This window comes from Phaeoacremonium minimum (genome assembly GCF_000392275.1).
Source record: "Phaeoacremonium minimum UCRPA7 unplaced genomic scaffold PA7_03_scaffold_541, whole genome shotgun sequence".
In the NCBI taxonomy this organism is placed as follows: domain Eukaryota; kingdom Fungi; phylum Ascomycota; class Sordariomycetes; order Togniniales; family Togniniaceae; genus Phaeoacremonium; species Phaeoacremonium minimum.
Window position 1 is genome coordinate 32,419 of NW_006921443.1, and position 22,221 is coordinate 54,639.

At 52.4% G+C, this 22,221-nt stretch overlaps 8 protein-coding genes across 8 annotated transcripts; 2 read left to right on the forward strand and 6 right to left on the reverse strand.

The window, feature by feature from the left end:
• Positions 1–1,520: 1,520 nt before the first annotated feature.
• UCRPA7_7547 (putative 14-3-3 protein) lies at positions 1,521–2,738 on the reverse strand (the record flags this gene model as incomplete). The annotated part of the gene is made up of 5 exons (XM_007920075.1): positions 1,521–1,871; positions 1,944–2,031; positions 2,123–2,476; positions 2,536–2,543; positions 2,727–2,738. 5 exons carry the CDS (start codon positions 2,736–2,738, stop codon positions 1,521–1,523), a joined length of 813 nt encoding a protein of 270 aa, XP_007918266.1.
• A 2,927-nt stretch (positions 2,739–5,665) lies between these two features.
• On the reverse strand, positions 5,666–6,934 carry UCRPA7_7548 (putative triacylglycerol lipase fgl2 protein; the record flags this gene model as incomplete). Its single annotated transcript, XM_007920076.1, has 1 exon — positions 5,666–6,934. One exon carries the CDS (start codon positions 6,932–6,934, stop codon positions 5,666–5,668), a length of 1,269 nt encoding a protein of 422 aa, XP_007918267.1.
• A 670-nt stretch (positions 6,935–7,604) lies between these two features.
• On the reverse strand, positions 7,605–8,163 carry UCRPA7_7549 (hypothetical protein; the record flags this gene model as incomplete). Its single annotated transcript, XM_007920077.1, has 2 exons — positions 7,605–7,761; positions 7,817–8,163. The coding sequence occupies 2 exons, from the start codon at positions 8,161–8,163 to the stop codon at positions 7,605–7,607; spliced, it is 504 nt and encodes a 167-aa protein (XP_007918268.1).
• A 1,448-nt stretch (positions 8,164–9,611) lies between these two features.
• Positions 9,612–10,211, forward strand: UCRPA7_7550 (putative 60s ribosomal protein l36 protein; the record flags this gene model as incomplete). The annotated part of the gene is made up of 3 exons (XM_007920078.1): positions 9,612–9,668; positions 9,777–9,877; positions 10,049–10,211. The coding sequence occupies 3 exons, from the start codon at positions 9,612–9,614 to the stop codon at positions 10,209–10,211; spliced, it is 321 nt and encodes a 106-aa protein (XP_007918269.1).
• Positions 10,212–10,553: 342 nt separating this feature from the next.
• On the reverse strand, positions 10,554–12,111 carry UCRPA7_7551 (putative ubx domain-containing protein; the record flags this gene model as incomplete). The annotated part of the gene is made up of 2 exons (XM_007920079.1): positions 10,554–11,922; positions 11,975–12,111. The coding sequence occupies 2 exons, from the start codon at positions 12,109–12,111 to the stop codon at positions 10,554–10,556; spliced, it is 1,506 nt and encodes a 501-aa protein (XP_007918270.1).
• Positions 12,112–12,796: 685 nt separating this feature from the next.
• Positions 12,797–13,589, forward strand: UCRPA7_7552 (putative proteasome component pup3 protein; the record flags this gene model as incomplete). Its single annotated transcript, XM_007920080.1, has 3 exons — positions 12,797–12,799; positions 12,874–13,383; positions 13,446–13,589. The coding sequence occupies 3 exons, from the start codon at positions 12,797–12,799 to the stop codon at positions 13,587–13,589; spliced, it is 657 nt and encodes a 218-aa protein (XP_007918271.1).
• Positions 13,590–13,874: 285 nt separating this feature from the next.
• UCRPA7_7553 (putative calcium-translocating p-type atpase protein) lies at positions 13,875–17,067 on the reverse strand (the record flags this gene model as incomplete). Its single annotated transcript, XM_007920081.1, has 4 exons — positions 13,875–13,968; positions 14,021–16,647; positions 16,715–16,872; positions 16,950–17,067. The coding sequence occupies 4 exons, from the start codon at positions 17,065–17,067 to the stop codon at positions 13,875–13,877; spliced, it is 2,997 nt and encodes a 998-aa protein (XP_007918272.1).
• Positions 17,068–17,999: 932 nt separating this feature from the next.
• Positions 18,000–20,625, reverse strand: UCRPA7_7554 (putative exocyst complex component protein; the record flags this gene model as incomplete). The annotated part of the gene is made up of 2 exons (XM_007920082.1): positions 18,000–20,362; positions 20,427–20,625. 2 exons carry the CDS (start codon positions 20,623–20,625, stop codon positions 18,000–18,002), a joined length of 2,562 nt encoding a protein of 853 aa, XP_007918273.1.
• Between the last annotated feature and the right edge of the window lie 1,596 nt (positions 20,626–22,221).

The window sequence follows — 22,221 nt, forward strand, 5'->3', positions numbered from 1 at the left end:
CGGCCTAGGCAGCGTGCGGAAGGTCCTGCGCAGACTCGGGTCCGGCCACAAGTCGGCAAAGAACAGCACGCCGCCCACGGCCACAGCCGACTCTCAGCCGTCGGTGACGGACGGGACGAGAATGTACGCGACGCAGCAGGAGATGGCCAACGCCGCGGGCGAGGACTCGGACGACGAGGGCTCTAGTGAGGCGGGCGGGCTGATGAGCAAGGAGGCGAGGCTACGACGGGCGCAGAAGCTGTTGGCGAAGCATAACAACAGCAGCAACCATCATCACCGCGGCCAGTCCGGCGGAGGCAAAGGTGGAGCAGACGCCCAGCACGGTCAGGGGCCAGGGAGGTAGGACTCGTTGTCTACTGACGCAGGCTCTTCTGATTCTTGGACTGTCGTTGGAACTCCAGGGCGTCCTAGCATGCAGAAGAGTCGGTTTCTTGAACTGGTTCTAAACAGAGAAGACTTGTGAGGAGTAGAGATTTCAAGATATATGTTACGGGCTACGCCGGTCAAGACAGGCAAAAGGCAAACGGCAGGAGTTTTTGGTCCCTCTTGATATTAGGAGTATGGTGGTACTGGTATTTTGGTCCAAGCAGCAACACAACACAACACAGGATACAATGCTGTAGACACAGGCATAATCCTTTGATAAAGTAATAATACTGTCAAACAGACACATAGGCATACGCAGTGGCAATCGGGCCGCAGCAGTAGTCCTGGTTGGGTATGGTTTATTTGTTTTTCGTAGGGCGTCTCATCAGGAGACAAGCAATCTACACACACGCACATCAAAAATGAGACCGTTTCCAGCCCATCATCCTACACCTCTCAAATCTAGATGAAGAGAAAACGCATGATCTTCCCTGACCCTCCGCCAGCAACCTCAAGGACGAAGGGGAAAAGAGGCCATTAAAGGTCAGCAGTTCTCAGCTGATGCATCATTCAGATTTCCTATCATCATTGGGAGTGTTTCGGAAGAATGTGATAGGTAAGCTTGGTTTGATGCCAAGGATTTTGGATTTTTGGGGTTACATTTGTTTGTGTAGACTGATGAACAGCGGGGGGAATTCCGTCAGAATAAACATCTGAGAGCGCGCAAGATAACGCAACAAGACAAGTAGAAAAGGAAAAGAGATAACATGATCCATGGAAAAATTCAGGGTAGTAAGTTCCTGAGGGAAAAGATACGAGGGGCTATGGTGGGCTCCGGGTTGTATTGCCCCAAACTCAGATGGGGAAGAGGAAATCTTTTGGAGACCCCTCACCATCAAGAACGGGTGAACAACAGAACGAGAAGGCGGCCAAGCCCTTGCATTTTCAATCCCTCCTCAAACCGACTCCCAGGTGTCCCCTCCGTGACCAATGCCGCGTATCAAACTTTACCAGCCAGTCCTTGTACACAGGCGTAAAAGTCCAGCTCTCCAGCAAGTATCGAAAAGCACACGAGGTCAGCTGCGAGAATGAGCCGACGACCATCCCATGTCAGGGGATGAACGATACTGAATTGAAGGTTCCAGTTCGGTCATCTAAGACTCGGGCGTGGGCTCGGGAGCCGCGGCCTCGGTCTTCTCCTCTGCAGGCTTGTCCTCCTTCGGGGCGTCAGCCGCGCCGGCGGCCTCGGCCTCACCGCTGTCGGACGAGGTCCAGAGGGTGAGGTTGTCACGCAGCAACTGCATGATAAGCGTGCTGTCACGGTAGGACTCCTCAGACAGTGAGTCGAGCTCGGCAATGGCATCATCAAACGCCTGCTTGGCGAGGTGGCAAGCACGGTCGGGAGAATTCAGGATCTCGTAATAGAAGACGGAGAAGTTAAGGGCCAGTCCGAGACGGATGGGGTGAGTCGGGGTGAGCTCAGTCTGAGCGACATCGGTGGCGCTCTGGGGGAGAGATTCGTGTTAGTCAAAACCGACATGTCAAATGTGTCTCACGGGACGATCTCGGGAATTTACCTTGTAGGCCTCATGGGCAGCGGTAGCAGCAACCTTACGCTTCTCTCCCGAGGCGAACTCGGCGAGGTAGCGGTGGTAGTCACCCTTCCTATAGACGGGGAGATGGTTAGATGCCGCGGACTAGACGAGATTGGGTGTGGATAGGGATCGACATGGAGGTGCCGCGTAAGGGAGCTTACATCTTGTGGTAGAAGACCTTGGACTCGCCGGAGGCGGCATTCGGGATGAGGGCCTCGTCGAGGACGTCGAGGACATCCTGGCAGACCTTCTCGAGCTCGGTCTCGATCTTGTTGCGGTAGTCCTTGATGGTAGAGACGTGCTTATCGGAACCCTTGGACTCCTCCTTCTGCTCGATGGAGGAGATGATTCGCCAGGAGGCACGGCGCGTTCCGACGACGTTCTTGTAGGCAACGCTGAGCAGGTTGCGCTCGTCGACAGTGAGCTCGCCACCGAGCTTGGCGACCTCCTTCATGTAGGTGACCATCTCATCGTAGCGCTCAGCCTGCTCGCACAGACGGGCGAGGAAAGTCTTGCTATCACCTGCGTGTCAGTTTTGCGGCAGGCGGGGAAGGTCAACGGATTCTGAACACACCTCTCGCGCTACATGGAAAAGCCATTCGTTAGCATATTTTGTTCTCAAAATCGGACAGGGAAGGATGGAGGTATCTGGGGATGCTGAATTTGTTGTGATGGGGACAGCCACTCCTCCGCCGGGCAGCCAGCGCTCGTGGCAGATGCAGACAGCATCACGGGGACAGGATCAGAGGCACAAAGAGCACTTACCTCGTTTGCCATCTTTTCAGGTTTGTTTGTGAGGGTGTGTGGTGAGTGTGGAAGTACTCGGGAATGCGATGAAGAAACGAAGGAGGAAGGGAGAGATTTGTGTTGGACAAGAGAAGGGATTTGTTTATGTTGATGTCGTGATTTGTGAGTTGGCAAAAGGTCGATGGAGACGAGACGGTGGGTTTAGTTTGGTTTGGTTTGGTGTGGTGTGGTGAGGTGGTGGAGGGAAAGGCGAGTCGGGAACACAAGTTAGCGACCTGTGACGGCAGGCACCTGGGCAGGGCTGCTTTTGCTCTGCTCTGCTCTGCTTTGCTTTGCAGTGCTATGGGCAATTGCTTGGGTGTTGGCCTGTGCTTTTTTAGGGTGCTTGGGCTCTGGTTCAGGTGGGACACTCGGGATTTTTGGGGGCCTTTAGAAACCAAGCGAAAGCCTTGTTAGAGGGTAGAGGGGGGCGACCCAGAGAAACACACCCTAAGGCAGCTAGGCCGGCAAGGCACCCGGTGATCGGTGATGAAGGCAGCACATAGGTACCCTAGGCCAGGCCAGCAAATTAATGCCCGGTACCTCAAATACCAGCTTGAGGCTCATACAATCACAGGTATATTATTTTCCCTTGTTGCTCTGTCTGCCCCTTTGATATGAGATCCTTTCCATCCTTCACGGCCTTTGATCTCTCTGTTGCAAGGTGATGATCACCTACCGGTACCTAGTCCTTCATTCAGGATTCCCACTCTTGCATGCCTTTCTATTCCTCTATATGAGGCGAAGCTAGGGCTACTATTGTCGTAAGGAGGACGACAACGTGCTTTCTCTACGACTTCTTGCCCACCTGCATCCCTTCATCTCTAGGCACATCCGGTCTTTAGTTAGATACTGTAGCTCCTGGCCATGCCTCGTGATCCCCTTTGTTGACCAGATGCTCCCTCCTCCAGCTCAACTCAACCTGAAAGGCGCTAGACCAGGTGTTCAACCCCCCAATCATGTTCCTTTGTGTCCATCTACTTGACCTACCCCTCCTGCCCTGGCCATCTCACCTCTAAGATTTGCAGAAGTACCGGTATCTCATCTTCTCGGGACCAACTCGGTGTCCCTACTTACTACTTATTAGCTTCGTTGGCTCAGAGGTGTCCAGAAGTCTAATAAGGGTTCTTTAGTCCCATGGTCTGCCCCACAGCAAGACTGTCATCCAACGGTCTGAAGGGACTAACGTTACGCGGCCTCAACACAGAATAGATGCTTTGGGCGCTGTCCTCAAGATAAGAACGTTTACTATAGATATGGTGTTGCTGTCGGTCCCTGAATCGTATGGCTTCCAAGCGCCCAGGGTCGCCTTACTTGGGCACCATCGCTGAACGTCTTGCCTCACATGTCAGCCAGCTGGCACCTAAGGCAAGGCAAAGCAAGGCAGAGCATCGCAAAGCATCGCCTGGCCAGACCACTCTCTGCTAATTGCCGGGGTCATGACTTGGCTTCCCTCTGCTGAAGCCGATGCCATGCAGGAGAAGGATGCAAGCGGTCGATGGCATCAACAGGCAGACGGAACGGCAGCGAGACGCCGTCATGCCTCTCCCGTCCTGCTGCCATTACCCGAAAGCCACCTATTATTGCCTCCTTTATGCCACTCCCACCAGGAAAACCTGTTTGTTTCACCAATGTACCGATCTGCTACAACATCAGCACTCTGTCCACCTACCTGGCCTCTCAGCGGTACGGTATCTCACAGGCACATGGTTGCAGTACAGCACGGTACTTCACGTCTTCACACATGCTGCAGGAGACGGGGACTCTTGACTCAGAATGAAGGCCCCTCCCTCCCATCCGTCTCCCGGCATGCAAGAAACCTGACCCTACACCACCCTACCCTATCCTACCCTTTTGATTCCCAGGGTCTTTCGCCCTTATCGCGTGGCACCCCCGCGGCGCGCCGATTCGGGCTGTGCTGGCACTCATTTAACCCAGTCACGAGGACTCTGTCCAGCGCACTCCAGTCAGCAATGCGCACATGCGTGATGAGTCCTTGTCCCCTTCCACAGATATGGTCAATGGCCTGGATCACATCCGCATGATGGCTCTTATCGGGGTCTAGCGGGAGATACAGCGTAACCCCTTATCAGCGGCGTCCGCATCTCTTTGATCCTGAGAATAGCAAGTAGCCGCGTACAGTTGTGGCTTTGACAAGGCGCCACGCCCCCTACGTAAGTGACCAGAATGAGCCAGTCACCAAGATGCCTTCTGTTCCTACCACTCTCAACATATGGCCGTGACCAATGCTAAAATTGCAGTGAACCCCTCTGAGACGTCGGGTTCCTGTAAGTTTCTCATACTCCTCCACCAATGCCATCCATGGAATTGTTAGTTCCGCAAGGTAGGGCCTAACATGATGAACAGAATCTTCAACTCGACCTCGATGAGTATCCCAACTTTTAAAATGCAATGCCTTCACCCTCGAGGAACCAACATTCTTACGCTGGCGGAGGCGTAGATGCTGATTCGGTTGACCAAAATGGGCCTTGCGGCAACAGTAGCTTTGGGACCGACGATGCTTGATATCAAGGCATATCTCTGGCCTTGATCAGTGCTAAAATGGCAGTGAAGACGAAAATGGAATCACGGGATCCTTGTAGGTTCTCGTCTCGTAATTGCTGATTGGATCGATCGTGTTTCGCCTTGCAGTGCCTTTGTGAAGCTGTCTTTCCGAGCTTAGACAGAGATGAAAGTTGAAGTTTATCGAAATACTATATCATAAAGGTATGGACTCAAGTATGGGACAGAATTATAAGTTATTGCGGTGCTATCAAAGACTAGAGGGCATTTTTTTTCCATGTTATTACAGACCACCAAGCTGACTGGTCCTGACATTTCCACACCAAACGCCTTGCTCAACGACATTCAGAGAAAAGTAAACAGAGGAAAGCAGACTCGGTCAATAGCCTCGCTTTTCAAAGTTCGTCAGAAGGAGGTATCGTCAAATTATAGCGATCCCGGCCCCAATCGGCAGGGTCACCGCCAGGAAGGCAAAGTCCCAAACGCCAGAAGTAATCGCGATGTGCAAAGAATAGCTCCCATGGCTTCAGATGTGTTGGAAACCCTGCAGCCTGTCCCGTAGAATCATCAGCTTCCGAAGTAGCATCTTCCATTCGTAAGATCTTCCGAAGAAGTCCACCATAGTCCGTAGTGCTCTCAGCACCTGCCATACACTTTTCGTCATTATCGCCCCTGCACATTCGCAAATCTTCTGGAGCGGGCGAGAGACTCGGCTTGTTGATGTAGACTTCGCCTGCGTGACTTCTGTATCCCCACTCCGTCAGGGGGAGCAGCGGAACGGGGTCATCAACGTGTGTGACACGCCTGTATGTACGCTTCTCCAAATCGACATCGTAGCCATCGTCATTCTCCAGATCAAATATCTTGTCCAAATAACGGACGAAGCCCTTGTTGCCCGTCCGAGGCTCGCCGAACGTCGTCACGATCAAGTCATCCCATCCCAGAGAGACTTTGAGCTCGAGGGATGCCAGAGCAGCCACTGCCCCGCCCAAGCTGTGACCGACGAGGTAAATGGGGTAGTTGGGATGCTTCTCGCGCACGCTCTTCAGCACAGGCAGAACCAGCTTGCGGGCCTGGCGCCACGAGGCCAGGAAGCCCATATGAACGGTACAGTTGTCGCATTTGTGCTTGTACTCATCAGCCCCCAACACGCTGGCACCTTGTCCGTCCTTGTCCTTATCCTCGTCGTCGTCATCTGGCTCCGGATACGGCACATATTCCTGCGGGACGGTGCTGAGGTCGACAACCGTATTCGTAATGCTGTATGTCCCGCGAAACGCTACGATGATGGCACCCCCTTGCCCACCATCGTTGATTCGCCCCTCGCCGTGGTCCACCGCAATGTAGCCGCAGCTGTCGCTCATCAACACTCCCGTATTCCAGGTGGAAGCCAGTTGCAGCGAGGGAAACTCCTTGCAGCGCGAGGCGCACGAGAACGGCGGCGAGATACCCGTTGTACCAACGCAGTATGTGATGTCGACCAGTCGGGCGAGGCGTTCAAGGTCGGCGAAGAAGGGGACTGATACACTCTGTGGCGATGGAGGAGCCCCGCCGCCGTCGCTTTGCAGGGCGTGCTGGTACAAGTCACCGAGGCCATTGAGCCCGGTACCCAAGCTGCTTTGTAGCAGCAGGAGACCAGACACAAGGTTCCAGGTGGGACGCATATTCGGGGTAGTCGATTATGGAGCTGTAGACGTCGAAGGTATAGACACCGGTGTCAAGCTCTCGGAGGCACGCGCCACATATTGGGTCGCTGATAGAAGCCACCAAAACGGCAGAAAGAGGTATGATACGATTGATAGATGTTCAAGCCTGGGGAGACTCTTATAGGTAAGGGTAATCACCCATCATACACAGGTGTTGTAGGTTGGTTGACTCCTCATGACCACATGATGCAATGGAAAAGCGCTAACAATCGTCGATCCAGCTGGGTGCTTCAGCCTTCATACCTAGGTAGCCAGTGGGCAATTGCCGTCCGCTATGCAGGGGTTCTAAAGCCACAGCTGCAGCTCCCCGCGATTTCCAGCCACCATCTTGATCTTAAGGAACATGACATGACACTACGACGAATTGCGAAACTTGGCGAATTTCATTGATTGATCTAGAACCTTGGATTGCCTTGCGGAGTTTCTCTTTTTGTTCTATCGCGTAGAGCTTGTTTGGCTGTGAATTTGCAACTGCTACCTACGTTCATTCATGATTATTGTGATCATGACCTCTGAACACGGCTGACTCGGCGGCGTATTGTATCGCCTTCATATTTATCAACATCGAGAACACTTCCTGTGATGCTGATTCTTGTAACCCATCCTCTAGCGCTTGGTTTGTCTCAACTCAGCTGGGGGGTGCCGGTTGCAGGCTCGTGAACTGAGCTGTGATAGTCTGGTTTGCACTGGTGCATTGTAAGCCAGTCTCGCCAGTAACAGTGCAATTCTTCGAAGCGCACTGCAAGCTCGGGACAACTGATCCAGATGCCTCATAACTTGTGCTGCTATTAAATTGTCAGAACATCTTGTACGAACGAAGGGATAGTCAACATGACATACCTATCCTCCGGGCAAGCTTCCTCGATAAGTCCTAGCTTGCTGTTGCTCCAAATGAACTTGACGATTGAGTTCTCGCAAGGATATCTGGCGGCATAACCTGGGGATGTGATCGCCTGCGACGACGAGTTCTTGTAGCAAGACGTTGTGATGTTTGTGCTCTCATCGAAGTAGTTGAAGCTGATGGAGGTGTCATTGCTACCGACAGGCGTCCACGTCGTAAACTTCGATAGGACATATCCTTCAGGAAGTTCGCAGCCCTCGGCAGCTACGAAAGTCTTGGGGAGGGCGTAAGTTGGCAGTGATGACGCCAACGGGGCCAGGGAGACGAGAACGACGAGAAACTTCATGCTTGCGACGTGTTGGATGTGAAGCGAATGACAACAAAACGAGAGTCGAGGTGATATTAGAATTATCCCCACTTCAATGTAGTGGTATTAAGAAAACGAGTGAAAGAGGTAAGAAGGAACGCAATCTCAGATCTCGATTCCTGGATGCGGACCTTTGAGATTTAACACAAACGGACGGAAACTCCCTTGGGCTTTGGTACCTTGCAGATCCCGTTGACCGGCATAGGGGAAAGTGGAGGAAGGTGCAGATCGCTCGCGGCCTACAATCACTGCCAAGGACTGCAATTGCCCACTCCACTCTTACCTAAAACAAGAGGACTGCACCCGATGGAATTGCAGTGTTGGAATCCTCTTTGGAAGGAATCAGATGCCGGCCACTAAGGACGGGAGAGGACTCCGAAGTTGTGGAAATGTTATGCCCAATAAGTTGTTAATTCTATGCTCTTGTAGCCATGATTGGCTCCTACCAAGACTTCCCTGTTTCATGTTTCTCGAGCCAGCGACTGTACTGGTTCCGTTCAATGACATTCGAGGAAAGCCAGATCGCGGCTAAAAAGGCTGTGTGCATCATCCAAAGCAGTGGCACGTTCGTATGAGCCGTCCGACGGGAGGGTGACGTCTTGATATAGGGGGTGGACATCGCACAGGTCCACCCTATGCAAGGGCCAGGTGCGGCTTCAGACGAGTGTTTCTTGGTTCTTAGCGTATGAAGATCCATTTACAGGTCTACTGTCTGGCGATGCAGGGACCAGTTAAGAAACAACGACCTGTATATGGCGAATGCGAGAAGAACGATATCTGTCGAACGTCGTGTCCGCCGAGAGTTACCCGATATGCTGTCAATTACTACCAATTCTGTAACACTGTGATTCTGGTGGTGAGTCGCACAACCGAAGCTCGCAGGATATGTGATAGGCATGACTTCCGTGACAACCTCAAGACTACCGAATCTCAGTGAATTATATTTATATTCGTTCACTATCCTCGTGAGCTGATACTACATATCCTAGCAGGTACCTAAGCAAGTCGCAGAGAAACTTGTACATAAGTTAGAGATCAATCCTCTTTTTGTAGGGGCAGCGACCACCGCTTGACATTGATAATTGCCTATACTGATAGCCAGGTAACTGTATTAGAAATCTGAGGAATAGTAGTTGTACAAACCTTTAGGTAGTAGTTTGGTGGTTTAACATTAGTCTTGGTCCAGGACACCATTCTCGAACTAGGCACCTAGGTACCTGTTGAATCAAGCCACACCTAGGCTTTGTGGCGCCCGCCCAGACCAGGTCACGTGTTACTACTGTAAACCAATCAAACGCTACTATGTGGGGTTCGCACAAACCCCAAATGAATTTCGACCGAAAAAAGTTCACTCCCACTTACGACGACTCATCGTCGACAATCTTCTTTCTTCCCTCAACCACCCCTCTCATCACCCAACAATCGAGATGGCGAAGGAAGCTCCTGCCCGTACGGGCCTTGCCGTTGGCATCAACAAGGGCTTTGTACGTTGAAACACTGTCTCCGTCTCACCTCGTGGAGGATCTCTGCGTTGCCTTCTTTTTTGGCACTCAATTCTGCAGACGATGGACGCTGACTGGTATGGAATATAGAAAACCACTCCCCGTGTCGTCAAGCCCAAGGTCTCCCGCACCAAGGGTCACCTGAGCAAGCGCACCGCTTTCGTCCGCGACGTCGTCAAGGAGGTTGCTGGGTAAGTCGATCTACTATCCAGCCGGTAGCAGTCACAAAACCGGACGATGGAGGCATCGACATGTCATACACCAAGCGCAACTTGTGGCATGCATACTGTCAATGCCTTGATCGAGCCGAACACATGGCGCTACTCGACATACTCGGTCTCAGTGCTAACTTTTCTCTCCAGTCTTGCCCCCTACGAGCGCCGAGTCATTGAGTTGCTCCGCAACAGCAAGGACAAGAGAGCCCGCAAGCTGGCCAAGAGAAGGCTCGGTACCTTCGGCCGTGCCAAGAAGAAGGTCGATGAGCTCCAGCGCGTCATCGCCGAGTCCCGCAGGGCCGGTCACTAAACGAGAAAAGTTGATGTGATTGTGGTTTTTGGGAAAGGGTCCTGTACTGGACAGACCCTTAGGCAAATGTGTTGAAAAGGGACGGCGACTTTCATGGCGATTGAAATTAGCATAATGGCGTCTATCCCGGCGAAGATCTCGATTCAGGTCGCAAACGACACATGTGAATAGGAAAAAAGGACCGGAATGGCACGATACCATGAACAAGCAGATGCACCGTTTACTGTCTTGATGTGACAATTCCTACAAACGCTCAGTGCCACGCATACGCCTAGAGTCCGTACACCAATGCAATGCTAGCTGTGAATCATCCATTCATGTCGTCTACCCCATGCTCCCCCATTATTTCTTTCCCGGAAGTTTGAGCCACTTTGGTAGTTTCTTTCCACCGCTCTCTCCACTGCCGCTGGGCTTGCTCTCAGTCTTGACTGGAGCGGCTGGCTTCTTTTCTTCCTCTTCCTCCTCTCCCTGTGGCACTGGCGGAGGCTTGTACTCTTTGGCCTCGCTAGCGACGCTGCCTTTCAAGAAGGGCTGTTTCTTTACATCTTGCGGGACGCTGTCATCCCATACTACATTGACAAGAACCCGCCCCTCAAGCTGATAGCTCTTAATCAGCCTATGCTGAGGGCCATCTTCATCTTGAATGTAGCCTTTACCTCCGGGAAGCACAAGCTTGATCTTGGCCGTCTCATTTGCCATGACTAGTCGTACCGCTTTGTGCAGAGTAGCACCGGTAGCATCTGGTCCGAATCGCCATTCAACGGATGTCTGATCCGGGAACCGTCCCTTAACATCAACCGATTTGATAGCTGCCAGCTTTGCTTCTTGAGCAGCAGCACGCTCCTGTAGCTCCCTGTCTGATAGGAGGCGCTTATTCTGCCCACTAGCCTGTAGTCTTTGCTGGTGTAGTTGTGCATGCGCAATCGTGGGAACGTAGACGGAGTCCGGCTCTTCTATTGGGATGGTACTTGAGCCACTTGGTGCGGAGTAGACATTGACCGGCTGTAATGGGTCTGCGGGTACTTGCGAGTCGACATCCATAGGTTCCGGTGCTGGCGGCTCAGTTGAGCGCTCTGAAGCCTCCTGGGGATCTACGGGATCAGATACAGCATTTGACTCTGTCGTCGCGCCAGCTGGTGTCTCAACCGATGAGGCGGCTTCACTTTCAGAGGCAGCTGGCACAGTCTGTGGCTCTTCTTTCTTCACCACCCCCGCGTCGGCGTCTTTGAAAAACAGCTCAATCTCCTTCATGGTATCGTCCAGTGTCTTGTCCGTCTTCTTGAAGGCCAGCTGCATCAGCACGCTACCAGAATTAACCCCAAGTTGTGATAGAGTCTTCTGGAAATCGGGCAGTGATGATATTTCTCTTCCCATGATCACTATGGCCGGACATTCGTAATACAGCTGCCCACTACCAGCTTGAACACCATTACTGGTCTGAGGAACTCCCCTCTGCGTGAAGTTCAAGGGCTGCCCACCCGCGGCCGAGGTGTTCTCGAAATGCCGTAGCATTTTCCATAGTGTGGTATCGCTTCGAAATTTGTCTGAGAGTCGGCCGTTGGGGACACGCTTGGCTTCGCTTTCCGGTAACCTGAGGGCCACGGACACTGCAGACGGGGTATTGGACTTGACGACGAGCTCGAGCTTCGCTCCGCCGGGAAGACCTGCTGACCTGAAGGGGAGAGTGAGGTCGATTTGCTTCTTGTTATGTCTACTCAACGTTAGAGAAGCTTGGGCGGAGGGTTCATACGCGAGACACTTACTTTAGAAGATATTTGTCGCTTGTCAAGTTCAGCTTCTTGCAGGCTTCCTCGAGGACGTCGATAAGGTAGCTTCCCGGACCAACTTTAACATTGGCACGTCGGAAATCCGTGGCAATCACAACCACATGAGAGGCCATCTTGCTGTATGATCCTCAATACTCTGCCAAACTGAAAGCGTCGTTGCGCTCTCCCTATAGTGAGAGCTTCCAAGCCGATCGATCGCCTTCGACCCCTCGGGCGTTGGATAATGGCGGGGCAAAAGAGAGCTATCGAAACTCGATATATGGCGTTCGATGACTTGCAATCAGTCAAAAAATCGTGGAATGACAAGAAGGGGAGCAAAAGAGGAGCAGATTAGACTGTCTTATCTAATTGTCCGATAGGACCAAAGTTGTGTATATATCTGTCCTGTGGCTGTCTTTTGGCAACTCTAACGTGTCGGTGGAATATGTTTGGTAAGCTTCTGGAGTGCAGGCAGGCAGCCTCGCCATGAGGTCAGAGCTCAGAAGGCGCCAGAAGGGAAGCGTCCCACCCCCCAAAGACCATTAGACAGGGGTTCCTAGCGCCAGCTGCCAGCGAACCACGGCGCGTCCTAGGGCACTTTTTCCGATCCGGCCGCGCCAGCTCAGGTTGCCTTGCAGCAGTTGGCCTGTTGGAGCTTAGGAAGCCTCGCCGGGAGCTGTCCATCACTGTGCAGTCGAGCTTCATCAAACCACCACGACAACTCCACGACCGGACCATCACAGACGATTTAGGGTACGGCATCACAAGTCTCACATAGGGTAAAGGCATCCACCGCTTCGCCTGCACTAGGTCGACAGAATGGTATGTAGCTCCTCCATTGAATGCATCGTCGAAACCTAGCTGACGGTTGTCTAGTCGTCCCCCTTCTCAATAAGTTCGTCCCCGATCCTCACACCTATCCCACTTCCGACGTCCCCTCTAACAGACCTCTAGATGGCGGCGCCTGTGTCGCAATGGTGGGCAAGGACTGCGTAGCGATCGCGTGCGACCTGCGCCTCGGCCTGCAGGCGCTGACCGTGTCCAACAACTTCCCCAAGATCTTCCAGTACGGCGACGTGTTCCTCGGCCTGACGGGCCTGGCGACGGACGTGTCGACGGTGTCGGACCTGTTCCGGTACAAGGTCAACATGTACCGCCTGCGCGAGGAGCGCAACATCGCCCCCACCACCTTCGCCAACCTCGTCTCCAGCAGCCTGTACGAGAAGCGCTTCGGCCCCTACTTCGTCTCGCCCGTCGTCGCCGGCCTCGAGCCCAAGACCGGCAAGCCCTTCATCTGCGGCTTCGACTCGATCGGCTGCATCGACTTCGCCAAGGACTTCATCGTCAGCGGCACAGCGACGGAGCAGCTGTTTGGCATGTGCGAGAGTTTATGGGAGCCGGATCTGGTACGTTGAGAATCGAAATGATCGAGACAATTCCGTTACAATGTACTGACAATTATATCCAGGGACCTGACGAGCTATTCGAGACAATTTCTCAATCGCTGTTGAATGCCGTGGATCGAGATGCGTTGTCTGGTTGGGGCGCGCATGTTTACATCATCGAGAAGGACAAGGTGACGAAGAGATTACTGAAGGGACGACAAGATTAGAGGGTAGAAGTGAGGCGACACATCCTAGATGGAGGGATAGAATATCATCGTCACGCAATGCCCTTGAAGGCCAAAATGGCGGGATTATCTCAATGTACCAATAACTACTTACGAGGACTCTGGTTTAATACCAATTCGCAATTAAGAGATCAAAAGACGATGCTATATTCTGCAATATGCCTATGCCGTATTTACAATGCTGTCAAAAACGCAATATTCTAGCTAGGTTCTTTGGTAGACGTTGGTCTATGTTCTATAAGGAGAGCTCGAAGCTCTTGTCTTGGTCTATTGCCCCTTCTTAGCAACATCCGTAGCCTCCTTGGTGCTGTTCTGTACGAAGAACTGTCTCTCGACGAACTTCAGTACCTCGTCAATCAGACTATCAAGGTGTTAGTAGGTGTCATACGGTCAGCGTTGGGGCTATAACTTACATGACAGGGGCACTGATGATAAGCACCGCCTTCCACTCGATCCAGTTCAGGGGCAGAATCGAGAACAGAGTCTGCAAGAACGGAGTGTAGAGCAGTGCGAAATGCAATGCCATTGACAGGCCGATGGCATAGACGAGCATCATGTTGTCCCAAAGAGGGAGGGTCAGGAGTGACTCGCTCGACGAAAGAGCGTTCATGGCATTGAACATCTCAATAACGACGAGTATAGAGAGTGAAACGGTGGACGCTGACTTGGCCATGTCGTTACCGAACATTTGGCACCCAATCTCGGAGAAATCGGACGAGCAACGGTGGAAGTGGCAGAGCTGCCAGAAAGTAATCTGAGGTCCCTCGGGATTGTACATGAACCACCAGGCATATCCGGCCACAGTGGCCAAACCAACATAGGTGCCAATGATCAGATATCGGAAGAAGAGCCATCCTCCAATGAGAGCTTCGTCGCGCTTTCTGGGCTGCCTTCTCATGATATCATGATCAGGCGGGTTGAAAGACAGGGCAGTAGCCGGTAAACCATCAGTAACAAGATTAACCCAGAGAAGTTGGACAGGGATGAGAGCCTCAGGCATGCCAAGTGCGGCTGTCAGGAAGATCGAGACGACCTCACCAATGTTGGAAGAGATGAGGTAACGAATGAACTGCTGGGTGTTGTTGTAGATGGATCGGCCTTCCTCGATAGCGACTTCAATAGTGGCAAAGTTGTCATCGGCCAACACCATGTCAGCAGCGAGCTTTGAGACATCGGTACCAGAGCCCATAGCAACGCCAATGTCTGCCTTCTTCAAAGCAGGTGCATCGTTGACTCCGTCTCCTGTCATGGCGACAACCTCACCAAGGGACTGGAGGAGGTCAACCAGTTTAGACTTGTGGCTTGGCTCGACGCGAGAGAACAGAGAGGCCTTCTTTGCTGCCTCAAGCTGTTCACTAGGAGTAAGATTGTCGAATTCTCTGCCCGTATAGCTCTTGCCTGTAAGATCCTCATACTCGCCGAAGACGCCAATTTGGCGGCAAATGCTCTCTGCGGTGTTGCGGTTGTCTCCAGTGATGACGATAACACGGATACCAGCGTCCTTGCACTTCTCGATGGATGCAGCAACCTCCGGTCTCGGGGGGTCAAGCATGCCGACCAGACCCAAGAGAGTCATGTTCTGCTCGAGTTTGGCATATTCAGCGGTAGACTTGGCGTTCTGTAGAAGGGGGTTGGAGCCGACATCCTCGACACTGGCCAGCGCAATAACACGCAGACCACGGTTACCGTAGTCTGTGACTTCACGGTGGATAAGAGCAGACAACTTGGCATCCAGAGGCTTCTTCTTGCCGTCCGCTCCGACGAGGGCGTGGCTGCAGCGTTCGATGATGGACTCAGGGGCGCCCTTAACCAGCAATTTCTTATTTTTGCCGTTCTTAACAAGGACTGACATGCTCTTGCGGTCGCGGGAGAACTCATAGGTTGCGAGCCTGGTGAATTTTTTCTCGTACCAGGCACTGGCGTAGTGAACACGGTCCTCAGGATGAGCCTCCTTGGGTGCGCAGGGCCCAATCTTCTCAACGAGGACTCGAAGTGCGCCTTCAGTAGGCTCGCCAACGCTTGAAAAGGTACCGGACCGGGAATCATAGGCAAGGCGAGCGTCATTGCAAAGCGAAGCAACCTCAGTCATTTGGCAGATGGTGCTGAATTTCTGGGCCAGATCAATGGCAACTTTACCCTTGTAGGTGATGTCGCCCTTGGGCTCGAAAGTAGTTCCTTGGACGTCAAGTTCCTCCAAATCAGAGCCATCTTCATTGATGTACACAACTTTGTTGACGCTCATCTGATTCGTTGTCAAGGTGCCAGTCTTGTCAGAGCAGATCACGCTGCAGCTTCCTAGAGTCTCAACGGAAGGCAGACTGCGAACGACGGCGTTCTTAGCGGCCATCTTGCGGGTGCCGAGCGCCAAACATGTCGTGATAACCACAGCGAGACCCTCTGGAATCGCGGCAACGCCCAGAGAGACGGCGATCTTGAGGTAGTAGATGGCGCCCTTGGTCCAGTTTCCGTGAGAAGGATCATTAAAGTTCGGAATGTTGATCAACCAAACGAGAATGCAAATGACAGTGATGACCTTGGCAAGAGTGTCGCCGAAATCGTTCAACTTCTGCTTCAGGGGAGTAGGCTCCGAGATCTGAGCAGTGATACTCTCATGGATATCACCAATGGCAGTAGATGAGCCGGTCAGGGCAACCACAGCTTTGGCGCGACCTGTCACAACGGTAGTGCCGGAGAACAACATGTTGATCTGGTCCTGGAGCACAGCCTTGTCGTCGTCGACCACAGCACTGCCGTCCTTGCCCACGCTCTCGCTTTCACCAGTCAAAATAGCCTGGTCAACGGCAAAACTGTTGCTCTCGATGGAGATGAGACGGCAGTCTGCGGGAATACGATCACCAACAGCGACGGATACAATATCGCCTGGCACAAGATCTTCCGCCTTTACCCTGGAGACCTGTCCGCCATTTCGGACGACATTTGCCTCGTTTGCGGAGTATTCCTGGAGGGCGGCGATAGCTTTTTCGGCACTGCTCTCTTGCGAGACTCCGACGACGGCATTGAGAATCAAGATAGTGAGAATCTAAGAGGACACAGAGGTTAGAAACAGTCAGGGAAAAAAAATCCAGGAGACTACAGAGAGAACATACAACGGCGGGGTCAACAAATGCGCTCCAGCCACCCTCCTCCTCGAAGAGGGCGAGAATGAAGGAGACTGCGGCAGATCCAAGCAGAATCAGGACCAATTGGTCCTTAAACTGCTCCAGGATGAGTTCCCAGAGAGGCGTAGGAGGCTCTTCGGGGATCGCTGCAGATGTATGTTAGAGGAGCACGGGTGCGACCAGTAGATACCTGGTAGAGACCTGTCTGGAGGGGGAGACATACCATTCTTGCCGTACTTGGACCTGTAGTCGACGACCTGCTCGTCGCTGAGGCCGGCGGCAGCGCTCACTCCAAGAGTCGAGAGGACCTTGTCGGTCGGCTTTGCAAATGCGTTTTCCATGTTGCCTTTGCCGGAGGTGCCTGCACAGCTTTCACCAGGTCCTTGCGGTTGGTGGTGGGGTTGAAGCTTCAAGGTTGACGAAATTAAAGGTTCCAGTGCTCAGTGCTCAGTCAGATTGTAGCTGAAGTGCGTGCTGGCCTGGGGGAACCAATAAAAGAACACGGCAGGAGGATTTGGTGGGATCTCGCCTGCAAGGGCTCCGGGAAGCCGGGATTGGAAAGACAAACACGCACAGCAAACAGGCGTGTGTAATACCTATAAAGAAGGGGAAACAAATCACCTAGGTCATTGGAGAAATAGAAAGAATGTATTGCGCAGTCTTCGGTGGAAAAAAGAGGCAACGTATATCTGTCTTTATGCGCTTAGGTGGCAGAATGATGAGGATCCTTAGGGAATGGGTTTCTATCGATTTCGCTGGGTCGGCCACAGGTACAGCAGATTTGCTCAACGTGTCCTTAGATACCGACCTTGACTCGATTCTCGGTAAGGCAGGTCGGACTGGTTCCCCTCACCTAATAGGGCACCTTACTGTATAGTAGGCGGGCCAGCCCAGCCTCCAACCTTAAAATCGCCGCATATGCACGCAGGGCAGCCCACGCATCAGGTAAGCAGCGGAAGCCCTGGCTGGGTCCGTCAGGTACCCCCGCCACAGCGTGGTGGCAGCGTGGGATAGGCAAGGTTGTCCTTGGTCAAAAGAGCCGAGAACCGGCACGTATAGCACCGATGGCCGATATAAGATATGTAGCAGTAGTGAAGTGCAGTGCCGTTCATACGCGCATCATCTCTTAAAGGCAGCAAGCATGTCTTCACACCTGGGGAATTCATAACAGTCACTACTTTCTGCTAGATGCTCGTAAATCTGCCTGGTATCATTGCAACGTGCTTGTATCCCAAGATAGCGTACATAACTCATCATCAACCATCAAACATCCTCAAAGCCCAGCCAGAACGCTCTGGATGCCAACGCTGCTCGAGTCGTCTCTCCTCTGTACAAATGCCTTGAAGTCTGCCTTTTGTAGTTTCCTGCCCGGACCGCTAGGGCCAGACCCTAGATTTCGTGACCTCTCTCTTAAGGCTTCTGGTCCGATGATGAAGAGGTAGCCGATCTCAGTCAGGACTTCTACTATGCTCTGGACCTCCTTGGTCAGGGGCCACTCCTTCAAGGTCGATACGTATTTAGACACATCTTTCGTAACCATCAGTCCACCCGTGGCGTTGACCTGGAACTTCTTGAAATGCTCAAAGAGCAGCTTATGAACCCCCAATGCTAGCTCACTGCTGAACAGTTCAAGATTATGACCATCAATAGCTTGAGCTGCTAATGTAGCAACACGACCAAGAAATGTGCATATCGTGAGGCAGGTTGGTGTCTGCAACGAGTCAACGATCCCTTCCAGTTCATTGTCCCTCGGCCGGAAGTCAAGCTTCCTCTGGGTCGTCAACGATCTTGACACCCAGTTAAGCGCGACGTCCACCGTGCTCTTCATGACACTGTTGGTCTTCTTCTCGATCGAGTCGAGCCCCATCTTGATCTGCGCCTCCATGCTGCGGCGCACCGTCGTATTGCCCTCCGCAAGCCGAATGAGCACCGTTGTGATGAATCGCGACATGATATGAGTAATAGTCACGGCAGGACGCACAGCAGGGAGATACGTTATGTCAGGCTCAACCTTAGCATTCTCCTGTGATGTGGCCGCATCGAGAGCAGCGTCAAGGGCAGTCTCCACGTAAACTTGGCCCATGCTGGTGAGGAGCAGGTTCAAGAGGACACTGACATCCTTTGGAGTGTCACTGGCCGAACCAAGCTCAAGCGTTCTTCGAACACTCTCAGCAAGCCAAGTCATCATTCGCTTTGCATTTGCAACGCTTAGTAGTCCATCTTCCTCAGACACTTCGATCTCGTTCTTATTTCCTGCATCCTGGAGGCCGGCAACTCGGAGCATCATGGCCTTCTGAGTTGGAGTAAGTTCGGAAGAGTCAAGACGCTCAATGTAAGCATCTTTTGCAGACGCTAGCAGCTGGCTACCTTGCTGAGCAATGGCCGCCATGAAGCCAGTCGGCGCCTTCTTCCGTCTAGAGTGATAGATGGTGTATTTGAAGAGCAGAGAGCTATACATTTCCTCCAGGCTCTTTCTTTCTCTCTCAATGTAGGACGAGCCTACCAAATATGGCACAAATAATTCTTCCATCTGCTGGTCCAGGGTTTGTGAGATTTGTGCAGAGCATGGCTCAGGATGTTCTGTCAGTCCATGAGTCTTGAGGTCTTCTATCAACGCACTAATATAAGTCCTTGACGCATGCAGCGAACGTAGAAAGGCCAGAGATGAGATTGTGTTTGCTTTCTCCAACACCATCTCCAGCCGCTGTTGGATGGATTGCTGGAAGACTCGCTGGATGAACTTGACCAAGACAGTCTCATAGAATGGGAAGGCTCGTTTTATGATGAAAGATTCCTCCTGCATCACAATCTTGACTTCATCAACCAGAGACTGCAAACTCGGCTCGACTCCGGGGGGGTCAGAATCCGGGTCTGCAAGCTGCTCCCACATTTCTCCATCGGTCGTTACTTCATCAGACATGAGTTGATCTCTGTCTATGAAGAACTGATGTTGATTGACGAAGACAGCAATAACACTGTTGCCTCCGTTGAAATCGTGCAGGACTTTGGCACACTCCATCATGTCATCAAAGTTCTGCCGCCGGTAACTGTTGTTGAACTGGGTGAGTAGATCTTGTTCCAGAATCTCGCAAAACTTCTCCAAGACCTCTCGGGTGTTATGCTTTCTGCTTGTCCCGGTGACGCCGTTAGTGACACCATTTTGGCGAAACCCATTTGTTTGACCCCAAGACGTCGGGTCCAGCCTTTGGCTTATTCGCATCAGCTGTCGAGCAATGACAGCGCATCGGACCTTGTTCTCTGCACCACCTTGCCTTTGAATTTCCTCAAGAGATGTTAATTGCCCTGTTTCGGAGACCTCAGTCCAACACTGGATTAGGAAGTTGGCGTCCAGCGCTCTCCGCCGTTTCCTGTCGAGTTCTTCTAGCTTCTCGCCAATTTGTACGGCAAGGTTACCACCTCCGTCAGACCTGCTGCTTCTATCGTAGCCATTTGTTCCATTTGAGATATTCAGCGATAAATCCAGAGCCTCGAATTGAGCCATTGACTGGTCAAGCTTGCGACCTAGCGTATCGAGAGTCTGGTCATGCTGAATCTCCGCCCGGCGCACTTGGGATAAAATCTCTGACTCCTTTTCCTGGAGGTCTTCGGTTAACGAGGCTAGTTGGGACAGAGCATCTGTAGAAGACTTGTTAGTGGTCCCTTCATCGACATACGGGTATGGCCATAGTTGTCAACATACTCTCGAACGTCCTAATCAGAGGCTTTGGGTCGAATATCTGTTGCGCAGGACCGGACCGTCGATTCACTGGCACAGCAGTCTCGGCAAGGGTATCGACAAAATCGCGCACAATAAAGTCCTTGTTCGAGAAGTCTTCCAAGGTGAAGCTGGGACCTTTGGGGAAGAGAGCCCTGGAGCCGCCGGAACCCGCCCTCTCCATTATTGGTGATGTTGGGACTGCAAGCCCATGAAGCACGGGAACTTCAAGCCAGATACTGCATGGGAGAGATGGTCCGTCTTGTGATGGGTTCGAGGAGTTCAATCGGGGTCGAAGCAGCGTTGAGAAATCGGTACAGATGGTGTCGCAGAGAGTCGGATCTGCAGCCAAAGACAGACGCGCCTGCCCGCAATGCCTCCAGCCGCTCCCGTAAATGGATGGGGGTAGGTAGTGGTCCACGAACGCTGCCCCACAGGAGGTGTCTAGGGGCGAGCCCAGTATTCTCAGCCACAAGCTGACGCCAAACACCAGCTAACGGTGTGGCACTGGCTTCCAATGATTCGCTGTTAGAAAAGCTCTGAGCTTCCTTCACAAGCCAAATTCCAAGGCAATCCTCACCTGTTTCCTTGCCCACATCACAATACCCAAGCCTTGCACTCACTTGAGGACAGGTGTTGCGCCAACAATTGCGTATGTGCTTCTACACCTAAGACTTTTGATACCCATGGTCCTCCTGGCCTGTCCATTCTTTCTCTTTTCTTCAACTGCGTCATAGCATCAATCGATAATACCTACTTACCCGCCTAATCACACCCCGCGACGACCAAGATGGCCTTCAGGGCGAGGGACACCAAGATCTATCGCCAAGATGAGAAGTCAGGCCACAAGCTTCTGACCCCGGAGCAGAGGGTGCAGATGTTGAAGGCATGTAGCCAGCTCAAAGAGATTCTAACGCCGTGCTAACTAAAGACAGCCATACCTTCCATCCCCGCCATCCCGGTCAACCACAGGCACAGAGCCCAGGACTCGCCAAAGAGGATCATGGCTGGGCATTCGCAGATTCATCCGTACTCAACTGCATCTCCTGGTGTTCACCATCATTCATGCCTTCTTCTCTCTATACATCAAGATCCGCCAGACCTTTCACATCGTCCGAGACCGTATATACTCTATTCGCCGTTACCACTATCGAACTCCAGGATTCATCAAGCAGGATGTCAAGGGTCTAAACCGGCTGCCAAAGCATCTCAGTATAATTCTGAAGCTGGAGGAGAATGGCAGAGGTGGAGCAGAACTTGAGCGACTCGTGAACGAAGTTGCGGAAGTGTCGGCTTGGTGTGCCAGCGCCGGTATACCAGCTCTCACCGTATATGAGAAGACAGGTGAGTTGAATTTACGCCGACTGGAAGTACCACCTGCTCATTTTCGTCTTAGGCATTTTGAAAAACTATCTTCGTGCAACTCATACAGCTATCTCACAAAATCTGGCCTCATACTTTGGCCCCGAACAACAACCTACTCTCACGTTATGTGCACCCCATGTCCAATCAATAGAAACGGAAGCACCGGCACCAGTGGCCCAGGATGGAGATGGACCTACTCATCTACTTGTCAGATTACTCTCTGTAGAAGACGGGCGGGATTCGATGGTCGACCTCACCAAGACCTTGACCGAGATGGCTCAAAGATCAAAGATCTCACCCGCGGATATCAGCATTGATCTGATCGAGGCCGAATTATCCGAGAGTGTTATGGACGAGCCGGACCTCCTCGTTCTCTTCTCGCCCACTGTGGAGCTCGACGGCTATCCGCCCTGGC